Here is a 19570-nt window from a genome sequence, read left to right on the forward strand (position 1 = left end):
GAAAATGGTTAAAAGGTTGAGAAATGGAGACAGAATATAGAACACAGAACATGAAAATCGCTTATTGTCACGAGTAGGCTTCAATGAAGTTACTGTGAAAAGCCCCTAGTCGCCACATTCCGGCGCCTGTCCGGGGTGGAGTGCAGTGCAGAAGGAGGCCATTCGGCCCATCGAGTCTGCACCGACCCACTTAAGCCCTCAGTGTAAAACAATGAGGTTATCCACTTTGGCAGGAGGAACAGGTTTGCAGAGTATTGTTTTTAAACGGTAAGAGATTAGCAAGTGTAAATGTACAAAGGGACCTGACTGTCCTCGTCAATAAGTCACTGAAAGATGACATCCGGGCGCAGCAAGCAATTAGGAAAGCTAACGATAGGTTAGCCTTTATCGCAAGAGGATTTGAGTACAGGAGTAGCAAAGTCTTGTTTCAATTATATAGAATTTTGGTCAGACCGCATCGGGAGAGCCGTGAGCAGTTTTGGTCCCTTTACCCTGGGAAGAATATTGTTGCCAACGAGGGAGTGCAACGAAGGTTCGACAGACTCGTTCCGGGATGGCGAGACTGTCCTATGAAGAGAGACTGGGGAAACTGGGCCTGTTCTCTGGAGCAGGCATTGTCAAACCCGGGGGCGTGACCCGCGGGTGGGTCGCGGGCGGGTGTCGGAGCCGTCTGTCGCGGCGCTCCCGATCGCACAAATCCGCTCGCAACAAACCGGCTTTTAATAATGCCGGCTGCGAGCAGCCTTCAAAATGGCCAGGAACAGATTTTTAAAAATTCGGCCGCACTGCGCATACATGCCTGATCATCGGTGTGCATGCGCAAATGCGCATCAATGATTGGGCACGCATGCGCGGTGCGGCTAAATTTTTTTTTTTTAATATGGTCGCAGGCTTTTTTTAAAAATCAAGTTGGGGGGGGGGGGGGGGGGGGGAGGGGGGGGGGGGGGGGGCAAAGGGACCCAAAGCTATTTCCTCCATTTTTGTCAGCAACAAACAAGGTAAGAGGAAATGGTGGGTCACGCAGATCGGCCGGCGTGGGTCGCGAAGGTCAGCCGGGTTGGTAAAAAATGGGTCCCCGTAAAAAAAGTTTGAAAAAACACTGCTCTAGAGTTTCAAAGAATGAGAGTTGATCTTGTTGAATCCGATGAAATACGTAAATGGATATACAGGGTAAATGCAGGGTAAGACATTTCCCCTGGTTGGGGAATGATTTATCAAAGGTTTGAAATTCTCTATCCCAGGGGGGTAGCTCTGTCACGGAGTCTGTTTATAGCAGAGACTGACAGATTTCTAAATACCAGTGACATAAAGGGATAGCATTGGGAAAAAAAGGCCCTGAAGTGGAGGATCAGCCATGATCATATTGAATGGTGCAGCAGGTTCGACGGGCTGAGTGGCCTACTCCTGCGGTTCAGAATCAAATGAGAGAGAAACGGGTGAAGAGAAGACAGCAAGAAAGAGAGAATATAGGAATTTTCAAAGTCTGGGACAATGGGGCAATGCTGTGAGATAGGAGTGTACAGGCATACATTACACTGAACATACAGTACAGATACAGACCATTCGGGACCCACTGTACTCTTGTCTCACACACAGGAACAAAGCTCCACACAAACCTTCTCCCACCCGACTTCATCACATCCCCTCTGCCTGGGCTTCTAGTCGCGTCTCCCTCACGTGTTTATTCAGCTACCCTTCAGAAGGCATCGATGCTAACTGCCTCAACCATTCCTTGTGGTGGCAAGTGCCACTTGGAGAGTGGGTCACAATGGGGATAATCAATGTAAGATAATCCTGAACCGCTAACCATGCACACCAGCAGCCGTGGAGCTTCACACAATGGCCTGACCCGCGTGCATCATAGTGTTTTAACAAATAGAGGGGAACGAACACCGGTGGCGTAGAAGGATATCAGACACAGTTGCCGCCTTTTTCTTCTTCTCTGGTTTAAAGGTGTCGCACTTCTTCTTGTTCCGTTTCCCTCGGACCTCCTCATTCCACCATTCTGACACAAAAAAAGGAAGATTGTTAACTTTAAGACAATGATCAGAACCAGCTCGGTGCTAACGAAGGAGGCCATTCGGCCCATTCGCCCACAGCCTTCCCACCACGTGAATGCCCCTCGAATGTCTCCAGAGCCCCCAATCATGACGTGTCAAATGCTGTGTCCTTTCCCCCAGTCTGCGCCTCAATCTCTGCCCCGCAGTTGTAGTTCAACCTGAAGTGATTGACTCAGAATCACCCCTTCCAGTCACGTGCGACTCCAATTCACGTCTTTGAAGGCTGAAGTGAAAGTGATAGAACATAGAACAGTACAGCACAGAACAGGCCCTTCGGCCCTCGATGTTGTGCCGAGCCATGATCACCCTACTCAAACCCACGTATCCACCCTATACCCGTAACCCAACAACCCCCCCCTTAACCTTACTTTTTAGGACACTACGGGCAATTTAGCATGGCCAATCCACCTAACCCGCACATCTTTGGACTGTGGGAGGAAACCGGAGCACCCGGAGGAAACCCACGCACACACGGGAAGGACGTGCAGACTCCGCACAGACAGTGACCCAGCCGGGAATCGAACCTGGGACCCTGGAGCTGTGAAGCATTTATGCTAACCACCATGCTACCGCGCTGATGATGGTTTCCCAAACGTTCCCAGAAATCAGCCTCGGAGAAGGGGGACGGTGGGGGGGGGGGGGGGGGGTGTTTCAAGCCCCCGCTGCCTTTCTCTGCTGCACACTCGGGCATGGTGCTCAGTAAACGTGGGTTCCGTACCCCAGCGATGGACAGCACCTTACGGTGCGCCGAATAGGAAACAAACGGGCCGCTGAACACTTACCAGAGGTGATGTCTGTGCTCTGCTTGTCCTCTTCCAATCGCTGAATTCGCACCAACAGCTCATTCCGCATGTTATCCAACAGCAGCAGCTTCTCACTCTGAACCCACAGCAACATAAAAGAAAAAGCATGGAAAGGGGAGCCTTTTAAGAAGCAGTCCGCCGGCAAACACCCTCCGAATGTGCCGGTTGAGAGTAATTTTACTTTATAGCCTCAAATCAACGGGCCTTTTCAAACACAACTCTAAATACCAAGAGAATAACACAGCACGTTGCATGGAGTGTGTGCAATGGATGTAGGAAAGTGTGCGGCGTTGCCTTGGAGGGGTTGATTGATGGGTTCTTCGCTTTTGGGTTCTGATGGGGCTGCGGAATCTTTTCTGGGCCTGTCCTTTCTCCACGCCCCTTTTCGAACATCGTGACCCATCCCTCATCAGTGTGGCCTCTCCGAAGCACTGTTTTTATGATGGTAAACGGGACAGAAATCAGAAGTGCAAATTGTTGATGCGCCAGGTAGCAGGCAGCACTTGTGGACCTGTTTTCCAATGGGAATGGGAAGGTTGGAAACCAGCAACTGTCAGCTGTGTTTTGGGTTTCGATTTAATTTGGCATACTATTCTCGTTAGCACAATAAAACAAAGCAAAAATTCGAACGAAATGGAAGGGGATAGGTGGTGTGTTGTCCCACTTTCCCGCCTGCCCTTACCTCCAGATGTTGCCGAGCTCCCTGCAGTTCACACTCGTACCTGTTTCGGATTACTTCCAAACACAGATCTTTATATACTCCTGTCAGATGCAGAATTAGGACAAGATTCATCTCTTCAATGTGTAGTAATCTTAGCCTGCACATTCACCCCAAGTCGGCCTCCCCCAAAGGCAACCGCGTCACTCGCCATCTATCTATCGCTGCCCACCAGTACAGCCTTCACTTGCCCTCCCTCCAAGGCAAGGAACTTCACCACTGGGTGTCAACCTTCCAGCTCACCGTGTCCTCCACCTTCAGAAGCCGTGATGATTGGGGCAGAGCAGAGGAACGGTGGAATGCAGGGCACGGTGAAAACCACAGTGTGACATTTGCAAAACCCAAGGCGGACTAGATACCGGGCTTTATTTTTCACTTCCCCTTTCCCTACGAAGGAGCCGAATCTTGCTAGAGTTCGTAGGAACCAGTTGCACATTCCTGATGATGAATGTTCACTATTATTTCTTGCTGATCTCCCGAGGCCCACGCAGACACGGGGAAAATGTGCAAATTCCATTGGGAGTGACCCGGGGCCGGGATCGAACCCGGATCTTCAGTGCCGTGGGGCAGCAGTGCTAACCACTGTGCCGCATTTCCTGTTGTCGTGACTTTTGGTCACAGGTGCGTGCCAACGTTGACTATTTAATTTTGTCATGTCAGCTGTCACGATGAAGTCAAGCTCTGGCCACTAGGTGGTTTTATGCAGCATCTCAATAGGATCCCTTTCGCAAACTGTCCCCACCTTGTACACATATTAAAATAAATTATTCCTCAACAGTACCTCGACCTAAAATAGCTCTCCCTATCCCGACAGGAGCAGCGCACAAAACTGTCCCTCGTGTCCACCAGCTTGTGGGTATCAAATTACCCCATTGATAGTGACCATTACCTGCTACCTCAGTTCTGATTTTCATGTTCTTCTGTAGGACAGCCAGGGGCTCCAAGTACTCAGTTGCCTTCCCTGCGATCACCTCGTCCAGTTTGGCTTCAACCTGACTCAATCTCTCTTGGTACAGTCTGTAAAAGAGAAGTTGCTGATTTTACCCTCCATTCCCATTTTACTCTCTCCGCCCGACTTTTACTGAGCAACTTTTCAAATTGCAGCAAGTATTTCTTTGCTGGTTTGCGCCCTCCTTTCCGAAAGATGCTGACTTTCGACGAGGCGCGGGCTCTACCCTCCAGTACCTCAGCCAGGCGGCCACTCTGCGCGTGGGTACCTAGATAGTTAGTGCTGGCTGGCTCTGCAACTGTGTGCAGCATCGCAGCCCAGTCTGATCCCGTCCGCACCCAATATCTAAAGGGAGTTTCCGCTCTTAAAAACACGATCCAGTGACTTCTTTACACACCCTAGCCTTGCAAGTCAGGAATAGTCCCTTGGGCGATGAGGCAGAGAGTGTCGTGGAGCACGTGCTCAGTGGGAAGCAGTGGGAGAGGAGAAAATCAGCAGTGACATATTCAAAAGAAACTAAGCGGCGTACTGTTCTTTCAGGTCCGTGAACTGCTTCTCCAGGTCCGACATTTCATCCAAGCACTCGGTGCGACGTCGCTCGCAATCCTCATCATCCATCTCTGGAAAATGAAAGGTGCCCAAGATCAAATCGACCCGAGTGATTCCGAATAAAAGTCCCATACTCGGCCGATTTATCACCCTCCCAGACACGCACAGAATTTACAGCAGAGAAACAGGCCACACAATCCCACCGAGCAATATCAATGTTTGTGCTGCATCCGAGCCTCTATCATCTCACTTCATCTCGCCTTGTTGCTCTGCCTTTCTCCCTCGTGTATTTATATAGCGTCTCAATCTCTCAAAGTCTTTCAGCAAATTAATAAGTACGGTAGTGGCCGTTGTGTACACATCGAGAAACAGCAGGGATTCGGTTTCAAGTGGAGTTGAATGATGCACCGGGGAGAACGCCCTGTCCTTTAACATCAGGGAAGCGGGGTTTTGGCCTAAAGTCTCACGTCACCATCAGTACACCCCAGTGAAGCACAAAACATACAACGTCCTGACTATGACAGAAGCTGGCACAAAATTGCATCAGCAGGGAAGGTGCTGCCTCATCCGGGTGTCCCTTAACCCTGGTTAAACTGTCCACTTCCATATCCTCTGCGGATGGTCCATCACCCCTTTGAGTTAAATACTTCCTCTGCACCCTGACCAGCTCCCTTCTTACTCTGAACTGCCTCATTATTGCCTCGAGTTCTTTGGAATTCAAATCTACCACCACCGTGATTAAATTAACTGCAGAACATGGCCAACTGCAAGTTCCAGTAGTTTCGTTAATTTACAATTCTGAGCTACAATTTCAGGCAGGCTCCCTCAAAGACACTTCTTTGCTGACCTGAGCTGTCTTCGCCCTCCTCCTCGGATGCAGAGGTGCTGCCACTCTCCTCGTCGGAGGTGTCCTCATTCTCTGGAGAATCCTGCTCCATTTCATCATCAGCCTTCTCCTCGTCCTTTTCTTTGTCTTTCTGCCCAGGCATTGTCCTTCAAAATAAAACACAATGAACATCAAAAGGCCAGAAAATCACAATCAGCACATTTGTGTCACAGCAGTGGATACTGAAGTTGCTTATTCCAGTCATTAATAACTGCAGAAGGTCTCAGCACTACTGTACCCCAGAGTTATTCAGTGATATAACTGTCGCCACCAGTACTGTACCCCAGTGTTATACAGTGACAGACCCGTCCCCACCAGTACTGTACCCCAGTGTTATACAGTGACAGACCCGTCCCCACCAGTGCTGTACCCCAGTGTTATACAGTGACAGACCCGTCCTCACCAGTGCTGTACCCCAGTGTTATACAGTGACAGACCCGTCCCCACCAGTACTGTACCCCAGTGTTATACAGTGACAGACCCATCCCCACCAGTACTGTACCCCAGTGTTATACAGTGACAGACCCGTCCCCACCAGTACTGTACACCAGTGTTATACAGTGACAGACCCGTCCCCACCAGTGCTGTACCCCAGTGTTATACAGTGACAGACCCGTCCTCACCAGTGCTGTACCCCAGTGTTATACAGTGACAGACCAGTCCCCACCAGTATTGTACACCAGTGTTATACAGTGACAGACCCGTCCCCACCAGTACTGTACCCCAGTGTTATACAGTGACAGACCCGTCCCCACCAGTGCTGTACCCCAGTGTTATACAGTGACAGACCCGTCCCCACCAGTACTGTACCCCAGTGTTATACAGTGACAGACCCGTCCCCACCAAAACTGTACTCCAGTGATATACAGTGACAGACCCTTCCCCACCAGTACTGTACCCGTGATGTACAGTGACAGACCCGTCCCCACCAGTACTGTACCCCAGTGTTATACAGTGACAGACCCGTCCCCCCCAGTACTGTACCCCAATGTTATACAGTGACAGACCCGTCCCCACCAGTACTGTACCCCAGTGTTATACAGTGACAGACCCGTCCCCACCAGTGCTGCACCCCAGTGTTATACAGTGACAGACCCGTCCCCACCACTACTGTACCCCAGTGTTATACAGTGACAGACCCGTCCCCGCCAGTACTGTACTCCAGTGATATACAGTGACAGACCCTTCCCCACCAGTACTGTACCCGTGATGTACAGTGACAGACCCGTCCCCACCAGTACTGTACCCTAATGTTATACATTGACAGACCCGTCCCCACCAGTACTGTACCCCAGTATTATACAGCGACAGACCAGTCCCCACCAGTACTGTACCCTAATGTTATACAGTGACAGACCCATCCCCACCAGTACTGTACCCCAGTGTTACACAGTGACAGACCTTTCACCACCAGTACTGTACCCCCGTGTTACACACTGACAGACCCGTTCCCACCAGTACTGTACCCCAGTGTTATACAGTGACGGACCTGTCCCACCAGTACTGTACCCTAGTGTTACACACTAACAGACCCATCCCCACCAGTACTGTACCCCAGTGTTATACAGTGACGGACCTGTCCCCACCAGTACTGTACCCCAGTCTTAAACACTGACAGCCCTGTCCCCACCAGTACTGTACCCCAGTGGTACACAGTGACAGATCCGTCCCCACCAGCACTGTACTGTAGTGTTATACAGTGACAGACCCATCCGACCAGTACTGTACCCCAGTGTTACAGTGACGAGTACACATGAAGAAAAGTGAACCCAGACACTGATACACATTATACACATGTACAAAAGTGAACCCAGACACTGATATACATTATACACATGTATAAAAGTGAACCCAGACACTGATGTACATGATGCACATGTATAAAAGTGAAGCCAGACACTGACATACATTATATACATGTATAAAAGTGAACCCAGACACTGATATGCATTATACACATGTATAAAAGTGAACCCAGACACTGATGTACATTATACACATGTATAAAAGTGAAGCCAGACACTGATATACATTATATACATGTATAAAAGTGAAGCCAGACACTGACATACATGATACACATGTATAAAAGTGAACCCAGACACTGATATGCATTATACACATGTATAAAAGTGAACTCAGACACTGATATACATTATATACATGTATAAAAGTGAAGCCAGACACTGATATACATTATACACATGTATAAAGGTGAACCCAGACACTGATACACATTATACACATGTATAAAAGTGACCCCAGACACGGATATACATTATACACATGTATAAAAGTGAAGCCAGACACTGATATACATTATACACATGTATAAAAGTGACCCCAGACACTGATATACATTATACACATGTATAAAAGTGAATCCAGACACTGATACACATTATACACATGTATAAAAGTGAATCCATACACTGATACACATTATACACATGTATAAAAGTGAATCCAGACACTGATACACATTATACACATGTATAAAAGTGAACCCAAACACTGATACACATTATACACATGTATAAAAGTGAATCCAGACACTGATACACATTATACACATGTATAAAAGTGAATCCATACACTGATACACATTATACACATGTATAAAAGTGAATCCAGACACTGATACACATTATACACATGTATAAAAGTGAACCCAAACACTGATACACATTATACACATGTATAAAAGTGAACCCAGACACTGATACACATTATACACATGTATAAAAGTGAACCCAGACACTGATACACATGTATAAAAGTGAATCCAGACACTGATACACATTATACACATGTATAAAAGTGAACCCAAACACTGATACACATTATGCACATGTATAAAAGTGAACCCAAACACTGATACACATTATACACATGTATAAAAGTGAACCCAGACACTGATACACATGTATAAAAGTGAACCCAGACACTGATATGAATTATACACATGTATAAAAGTGAACCCAAACACTGAAACACATACACATGGTCAAAGTGAACCCAGACACTGATATACATTATACACATGTATAAAGGTGAACCCAGACACTGATACACATTATACACATGTATAAAGGTGAACCCAGACACTGATACACATTATACACATGTATAAAAGTGAACCCAGACACTGATACACATTATACACATGTATAAAGGTGAACCCAGACACTGATATACATTATACACATGTATAAAGGTGAACCCAGACACTGATACACATTATACACATGTATAAAAGTGAACCCAGACACTGATATACATTATACACATGTATAAAAGTGAAGCCAGACACTGATATACATTATACACATGTATAAAAGTGAACCCAGACACTGAAACACATTATACACATGTATAAAAGTGAAGCCAGACACTGATATGCACTATACACATGTATAAAAGTGACCCCAGACACTAATACACATGTATAAAAGTGAACCCAGACACTGATATACATTATACACATGTAGAAAAGTGAACCCAGACACTGATACACATTACACACATGTATAAAAGGAATGCAGACACTCATATACATTATACACATGTATAAAAGTGAACCCAGACACTGATATACATTATACACATGTATAAAAGTGAACCCAGACACTGATATGCATTATACACATGTATAAAAGTGAAGCAAGACACTGATACACATTACACAGACGTATAAAAGCGAACCCAGACACTGATACACATTACACATATGTATAAAAGTGAACGCAGACACTGATACATATTATACACATGTATAAAAGCGAACCCAGACACTGATATACATTATACACATGTATAAAAGTGAACCCAAACACTGATATACATTATACACATGTATAAAAGTGACCCCAGACACTGAAACACATTATGCACATGTATAAAAGTGACCCTAGACACTGAAACACATTATGCACATGTATAAAACTGACCCCAGACACTGATATACATTATACACATGTATAAAAGTGAACCCAGACACTGATATACATTATACACATGTATAAAAGTGAACCCAAACACTGATATACATTATACACATGTATAAAAGTGAACCCAGACACTGATATACATTATACACATGTATAAAAGTGACCCTAGACACTGAAACACATTATGCACATGTATAAAACTGACCCCAGACACTGATATACATTATACACATGTATAAAAGTGAACCCAGACACTGATATACATTATACACATGTATAAAAGTGAACCCAGACACTGATATACATTATACCCATGTATAAAGGTGAACCCAGACACTGATACACATTATACACATGTATAAAGGTGAACCCAGACACTGATACACATTATACACATGTATAAAAGTGAAGCCAGACACTGATATACATTATACACATGTATAAAAGTGAATCCAGACACTGATACACATTATACACATGTATAAAAGTGAATCCATACACTGATACACATTATACACATGTATAAAAGTGAACCCAGACACTGATACACATGTATAAAAGTGAAGCCAGACACTGATATACATTATACACATGTATAAAAGTGAATCCAGACACTGATACACATTACACACATGTATAAAAGTGAATCCAGACACTGATACACATTATACACATGTATAAAAGTGAATCCAGACACTGATACACATTATACACATGTATAAAAGTGAATCCAGACACTGATACACATTATACACATGTATAAAAGTGAACCCAAACACTGATACACATTATACACATGTATAAAAGTGAAGCAAGACACTGATACACATTATACACATGTATAAAAGTGAACCCAGACACTGATACACATTACACACATGTATAAAAGTGAATCCAGACACTGATATACATTATACACATGTATAAAAGTGAACCCAGACACTGATACACATTATACACATGTATAAAAGTGAATCCAGACACTGATACACATTATACACATGTATAAAAGTGAACCCAAACACTGACACACATTATACACATGTATAAAAGTGAACCCAGACACTGATACACATGTATAAAAGTGAACCCAGACACTGATATGAATTATACACATGTATAAAAGTGAACCCAAACACTGAAACACATACACATGGTCAAAGTGAACTCAGACACTGATACACATTATGCACATGTATAAAAGTGAACCCAGACACTGATATATATTATACACATGTATAAAAGTGAAGCCAGACACTGATATACATTATACACATGTATAAAAGTGAACCCAGACACTGAAACACATTATACACATGTATAAAAGTGAAGCCAGACACTGATATGCACTATACACATGTATAAAAGTGACCCCAGACACTAATACACATGTATAAAAGTGAACCCAGACACTGATATACATTATACACATGTAGAAAAGTGAACCCAGACACTGATACACATTACACACATGTATAAAAGTGAACCCAGACACTGATATACATTATACACATGTATAAAAGTGAAGCAAGACACTGATACACATTACACAGACGTATAAAAGCGAACCCAGACACTGATACATATTATACACATTTTTAAAAGTGAACCCAGACACTGATATACATTATACACATGTATAAAAGTGAACCCAGACACTGATATACATTATACACATGTATAAAAGTGAACCCAGACACTGATATACATTATACACATGTATAAAAGTGACCCTAGACACTGAAACACATTATGCACATGTATAAAACTGACCCCAGACACTGATATACATTATACACATGTATAAAAGTGAACCCAGACACTGATATACATTATACACATGTATAAAAGTGAACCCAGACACTGATATACATTATACACATGTATAAAAGTGAACGCAGACACTGATATAAATTATACACATGTATAAAAGTGAACGCAGACACTGATACACATTATACACATGTATAAAAGCGAAGCCAGACACTGATATACATTACACACATGTATAAAAGTGAACCCAGACACTGATACACATTATACACATGTATAAAAGTGAACCCAGACACTGATACACATTATACACATGTATAAAAGTGAACCCAGACACTGATATACATTATACACATGTATAAAAGTGAACCCAATCACTGATATACATTATACACATGTATTAAAGTGACCCCAGACACTGATAGACATGATACACATGTATAAAAGTGAAGCCAGACACTGATATACAATATACACATGTATAAAAGTGACCCCAGACACTGATACACATGTATAAAAGTGAACCCAGACACTGATATACATTATACACATGTAGAAAAGTGAACCCAGACACTGATATACATTATACACATGTATAAAAGTGAACCCAGACACTGATATACATTATACACATGTATAAAAGTGAACCCAGACACTGATATACATTATACACATGTATAAAAGTGAACCCAGACACTGATATACATTATACACATGTATAAAAGTGACCCCAGACACTGATATACATTATACACATGTATAAAAGTGAACCCAGACACTGATATACATTATACACATGTATAAAAGTGAACCCAGACACTGATACACATTACACAGACGTATAAAAGCGAACCCAGACACTGAAACACATACACATGGTCAAAGTGAACTCAGACACTGATATACATTATACACATGTATAAAAGTGAACCCAGACACTGATATACATTATACACATGTATAAAAGTGAATCCAGACACTGATATACATTATACACATGTATAAAAGTGAACCCAGACACTGATATGCATTATACACATGTATAAAAGTGACCCCAGACACTGAAACACATTATGCACATGTATAAAAGTGAACCCAGACACTGATATACATTATACACATGTACAAAAGTGAACCCAGACACTGATATACATTATACACATGTATAAAATGAACGCAGACACTGATATAAATTATACACATGTATAAAAGTGAACGCAGACACTGATACACATTATACACATGTATAAAAGCGAAGGCAGACACTGATATACATTACACACATGTATAAAAATGAACCCAGACACTGATACACATTATACACATGTATAAAAGTGAACCCAGACACTGATACACATTATACACATGTATAAAAGTGAACCCAGACACTGATACACATTATACACATGTATAAAAGTGAACCCAGACACTGAAACACATTATACACATGTATAAAAGTGAAGCCAGACACCGATACACATGTATAAAAGTGAACCCAGACACTGATACACATGTATAAAAGTGAACCCAGACACTGATATACATTATACACATGTATAAAAGTGAAGCAAGACACTGAAACACATTATGCACATGTATAAAAGTGAACCCAGACACTGATACACATTATACACATGTATAAAAGTGAACCCAGACACTGACACACATTACACAAATGTATAAAAGTGAACCCAGACACTGATATAGATTATACACATGTACAAAAGTGAACCCAGACACTGATATACATTATACACATGTATAAAAGTGAACCCAGACACTGACATACATTATACACATGTACAAAAGTGAACCCAGACACTGATATACATTATACACATGTATAAAAGTGAACCCAGACACTGATATGCATTATACACATGTATAAAAGTGAACCCAGACACTGATACACATTATACACATGTATAAAAGTGAAGCCAGACACTGACAGACATTATACACATGTATAAAAGTGAAGCCAGACACTGACAGACATTATACACATGTATAAAAGTGAACCCAGACACTGATACACACGTATGAAAGTGACCCCAGACACTGATACACATGTATAAAAGTGAACCCAGACACTGATATGCATTATACACATGTATAAAAGTGAACCCAGACACTGATACACATGTATAAAAGTGAACCCAGACACTGATATACATTATACACATGTATAAAAGTGAAGCAAGACACTGAAACACATTATGCACATGTATAAAAGTGACCCCAGACACCGATACACATGTATAAAAGTGAACCCAGACACTGATATGCATTATACACATGTATAAAAGTGAACCCAGACACTGATATACATTATACACATGTATAAAAGTGAAGCAAGACACTGAAACACATTATGCACATGTATAAAAGTGAACCCAGACACTGATATACATTATACACATGTATAAAAGTGAACCCAGACACTGATATACATTATACACATGTATAAAAGTGAACCCAGACACTGATCTGTTGAGCTGCTTGCAGAAAAATACTTTTCACTGTACCTCGGTACACGTGACAATAAACAAATCCAATCCAATCCAATATACATTACACACATGTATAAAAGTGAACGCAGACACTGATATACATTATACACATGTATAAAAGTGAAGCCAGACATATGCATTATACACATGTATAAAAGTGAAGCCAGACACTGATATACATTACACACATGTATAAAAGTGAACCCAGACACTGATATACATTATACACATGTATAAAAGTGAAGCCAGACACTGATACACATTATACACATGTATAAAAGTGAAGCCAGACACTGATATACATTACACACATGTATAAAAGTGAACCCAGACACTGATATACATTATACACATGTATAAAAGTGAACCCAGACACTGATATACATTATACACATGTATAAAAGTGAACCCAGACACTGATACACATTATACACATGTATAAAAGTGAACCCAGACACGGATATACATTATACACATGTATAAAAGTGACCCCAGACACTGATATACATTATACGTATAAAAGTGAACCCAGACACTGATACACATTATACACATGTATAAAAGTGAACACCGCCACTGATATACATTATACACATGTATAAAAGTGAACCCAGACACTGATACACATTATACACATGTATAAAAGTGAAGCCAGACACTGATACACATTATACACATGTATAAAAGTGAACCCAGACACTGATATACATTAAACACATGTATAAAAGTGAACCCAGACACTGATCTGTTGAGCTGCTTGCAGAAAAATACTTTTCACTGTACCTCGGTATACGTGACAATAAAAAAATCCAATCCTATCCAATCCAATATACATTACACTCATGTATAAAAGTGAATCCAGACACTGATACACATGTATAAAAGTGAAGCCAGACACTGATATACATTATACACATGTATAAAAGTGAACCCAGACACTGATACACATGTATAAAAGTGACCCCAGACACTGATACACATGTATAAAAGTGAACCCAGACACTGATATGCATTATACACATGTATAAAAGTGAACCCAGACACTGAAACACATGTATAAAAGTGAACCCAGACACTGATATACATTATACACATGTATAAAAGTGAAGCAAGACACTGAAACACATTATGCACATGTATAAAAGTGACCCCAGACACCGATACACGTGTATAAAAGTGACCCCAGACACTGATACACATGTATAAAAGTGACCCCAGACACCGATACACATGTATAAAAGTGAACCCAGACACTGATATGCATTATACACATGTATAAAAGTGAACCCAGACACTGATATACATTATACACATGTATAAAAGTGAACCCAGACACTGATATACATTATACACATGTATAAAAGTGAACCCAGACACTGATACACATTATACACATGTATAAAAGTGAAGCAAGACACTGAAACACATTATGCACATGTATAAAAGTGAACCCAGACACTGATATACATTATACACATGTATAAAAGTGAACCCAGACACTGATCTGTTGAGCTGCTTGCAGAAAAATACTTTTCACTGTACCTCGGTACACGTGACAATAAACAAATCCAATCCAATCCAATATACATTATACACATGTATAAAAGTGAACCCAGACACTGATACACATTATACACATGTATAAAAGTGAACCCAGACACGGATATACATTATACACATGTATAAAAGTGACCCCAGACACTGATATACATTATACGTATAAAAGTGAACCCAGACACTGATACACATTATACACATGTATAAAAGTGAACACCGCCACTGATATACATTATACACATGTATAAAAGTGAACCCAGACACTGATACACATTATACACATGTATAAAAGTGAAGCCAGACACTGATACACATTATACACATGTATAAAAGTGAACCCAGACACTGATATACATTAAACACATGTATAAAAGTGAACCCAGACACTGATCTGTTGAGCTGCTTGCAGAAAAATACTTTTCACTGTACCTCGGTATACGTGACAATAAAAAAATCCAATCCTATCCAATCCAATATACATTACACTCATGTATAAAAGTGAATCCAGACACTGATACACATGTATAAAAGTGAAGCCAGACACTGATATACATTATACACATGTATAAAAGTGAACCCAGACACTGATACACATGTATAAAAGTGACCCCAGACACTGATACACATGTATAAAAGTGAACCCAGACACTGATATGCATTATACACATGTATAAAAGTGAACCCAGACACTGAAACACATGTATAAAAGTGAACCCAGACACTGATATACATTATACACATGTATAAAAGTGAAGCAAGACACTGAAACACATTATGCACATGTATAAAAGTGACCCCAGACACCGATACACATGTATAAAAGTGACCCCAGACACTGATACACATGTATAAAAGTGACCCCAGACACCGATACACATGTATAAAAGTGAACCCAGACACTGATATGCATTATACACATGTATAAAAGTGAACCCAGACACTGATATACATTATACACATGTATAAAAGTGAACCCAGACACTGATATACATTATACACATGTATAAAAGTGAACCCAGACACTGATACACATTATACACATGTATAAAAGTGAAGCAAGACACTGAAACACATTATGCACATGTATAAAAGTGAACCCAGACACTGATATACATTATACACATGTATAAAAGTGAACCCAGACACTGATCTGTTGAGCTGCTTGCAGAAAAATACTTTTCACTGTACCTCGGTACACGTGACAATAAACAAATCCAATCCAATCCAATATACATTATACACATGTATAAAAGTGAACGCAGACACTGATATACATTATACACATGTATAAAAGTGAAGCCAGACATATGCATTATACACATGTATAAAAGTGAACCCAGACACTGATACACATTATACACATGTATAAAAGTGAACCCAGACACTGATATACATTATACACATGTATAAAAGTGAAGCCAGACACTGATACACATTATACACATGTATAAAAGTGAACCCAGACACTGATATACATTATACACATGTATAAAAGTGAACCCAGACACTGATACACATTATACACATGTATAAAAGTGAACCCAGACACTGATATACATTATACACATGTATAAAAGTGAAGCCAGACACTGATACACATTATACACATGTATAAAAGTGAAGCCAGACACTGATACACATTATACACATGTATAAAAGTGAACCCAGACACTGATATACATTAAACACATGTATAAAAGTGAACCCAGACACTGATCTGTTGAGCTGCTTGCAGAAAAATACTTTTCACTGTACCTCGGTATACGTGACAATAAAAAAATCCAATCCTATCCAATCCAATATACATTACACTCATGTATAAAAGTGAATCCAGACACTGATATACATTATATACATGTAAAAAGTGAACCCAGACACTGATACACATTATACACATGTATAAAAGTGAACGCAGACACTGATATACATTATACACATGTATAAGCGTGAACGCAGACACTGATATACAATATACACATGTATAAAAGTGAACGCAGACACTGATATACATTATACACATGTACAAAAGTGAACGCAGACGCTGATATACATTATACACATGTACAAAAGTGAAGCCAGACACTGATATACATTATACACATGTACAAAAGTGAACCCAGACACGGATATACATTATACACATGTATAAAAGTGAACCCAGACACTGATATACATTATACACATGTACAAAAGTGAACCCAGACACTGATATACATTATACACATGTATAAAAGTGAACCCAGACACTGATATACATTATACACATGTATAAAAGTGAACCCAGACACTGATATACATTATACACATGTATAAAAGTGAACCCAGACACTGATATACATTATACACATGTATAAAAGTGAACCCAGACACTGATATGCATTATACACATGTATAAAAGTGAACCCAGACACTGATATACATTATACACATGTATAAAAGTGAACCCAGACACTGATATACATTATACACATGTATAAAAGTGACCCCAGACACTGAAACACATTATACACATGTATAAAAGTGAACCCAGACACTGATATACATTATACACATGTACAAAAGTGAACCCAGACACTGATATACATTATACACATGTATAAAAGTGAACGCAGACACTGATACACATTATACACATGTATAAAAGTGAACGCAGACACTGATATACATTATACACATGTATAAAAGTGAAGCAAGACACTGAAACACATTATGCACATGTATAAAAGTGAACCCAGACACTGATATACATTATACACATGTATAAAAGTGAACCCAGACACTGATACACATTATACACATGTATAAAAGTGAACCCAGACACTGATACACATTACACACATGTATAAAAGTGAACCCAAACACTGATACACATTATACACATGTATAAAAGTGAACGCAGACACTGATATACATTATACACATGTATAAAAGTGAAGCAAGACACTGATATACATTATACACATGTATAAAAGTGAACCCAGACACTGATATGCATTATACACATGTATAAAAGTGAAGCCAGACACTGATATACATTATACACATGTATAAAAGTGACCCCAGACACTGATACACATTATACACATGTATAAAAGTGAACCCAGACACTGATACACATTATACACATGTATAAAAGTGACCCCAGACACTGATACACATTATACACATGTATAAAAGTGACCCCAGACACTGATACACATTATACACATGTATAAAAGTGACCCCAGACACTGATACACATTATACACGGATATATATCTAAGAGGACGCACTGATTAATAGAGGAATGAGGCAGTTAAAGGTTGGGGAAACTCACCGCTCCGGGCCCGGCTCCTCAGAGGCTCCAGTTTCTGAGCCAGTGGCGCGACTGTGGGGAGTCGGTGGTTTGAAGTGGAAGTCAATGTGTTTTTATTAATGTGCAAATGTGTGTACATATAGTTTTGGGTGCGTTTTGCGGCCTGTTTGCCGTTTGAAATTTGAACGCAAACTGCCGGGCCCGCCTCGCTCTGAGGGCAACGGTCGGCGCCGCGCGCGCGCTCCGGGGTTGGGCCGCACTGAGTGTGCGCGGGGGCCTGGCGGGGCGCGCGGGGCGACAGTGAGTCTGCGCGACGGCGCGCGGGGGCGCTCTGAGTCTGCGCCGGGGTGGGGGGGGCCGGGCACTCTGCCTGCGTTGGGGGCTGGCGGGGAGCGCGGGGCGGCACTGAGTCTGCGCGGCGGCGCTCTGTTGTTGCGTCGGTGTGGGGGGGCGGGGCAGTTAAACTGCGCGGCGGCGCGCGGGGGCGCTCTGAGTCTGCTCTGGGGCGCGGCACTGAGTC

At 41.5% G+C, this 19570-nt stretch overlaps 1 protein-coding gene across 1 annotated transcript in view; it reads right to left on the reverse strand.

The window, feature by feature from the left end:
• Nucleotides 1-19298, reverse strand: part of LOC119958943 (breast cancer metastasis-suppressor 1 homolog) — a 32683-nt gene extending 13385 nt beyond the window's left edge. The window contains exons 1-7 of the mRNA XM_038787468.1: nucleotides 19072-19298; nucleotides 5927-6072; nucleotides 5060-5150; nucleotides 4471-4598; nucleotides 3546-3625; nucleotides 2843-2939; nucleotides 1913-2005 (exon numbers count right to left, since the gene is read on the reverse strand). Coding sequence (XP_038643396.1) covers nucleotides 1913-2005; nucleotides 2843-2939; nucleotides 3546-3625; nucleotides 4471-4598; nucleotides 5060-5150; nucleotides 5927-6068 — 631 coding nt within the window. The 5' untranslated portion in view covers nucleotides 6069-6072; nucleotides 19072-19298. The remainder of the gene's footprint in view (nucleotides 1-1912; nucleotides 2006-2842; nucleotides 2940-3545; nucleotides 3626-4470; nucleotides 4599-5059; nucleotides 5151-5926; nucleotides 6073-19071) is intronic.
• Nucleotides 19299-19570: the final 272 nt, after the last annotated feature.

Source organism: Scyliorhinus canicula, chromosome 31 (genome assembly GCF_902713615.1).
Source record: "Scyliorhinus canicula chromosome 31, sScyCan1.1, whole genome shotgun sequence".
Classification (NCBI taxonomy): Eukaryota; Metazoa; Chordata; class Chondrichthyes; order Carcharhiniformes; family Scyliorhinidae; genus Scyliorhinus; species Scyliorhinus canicula.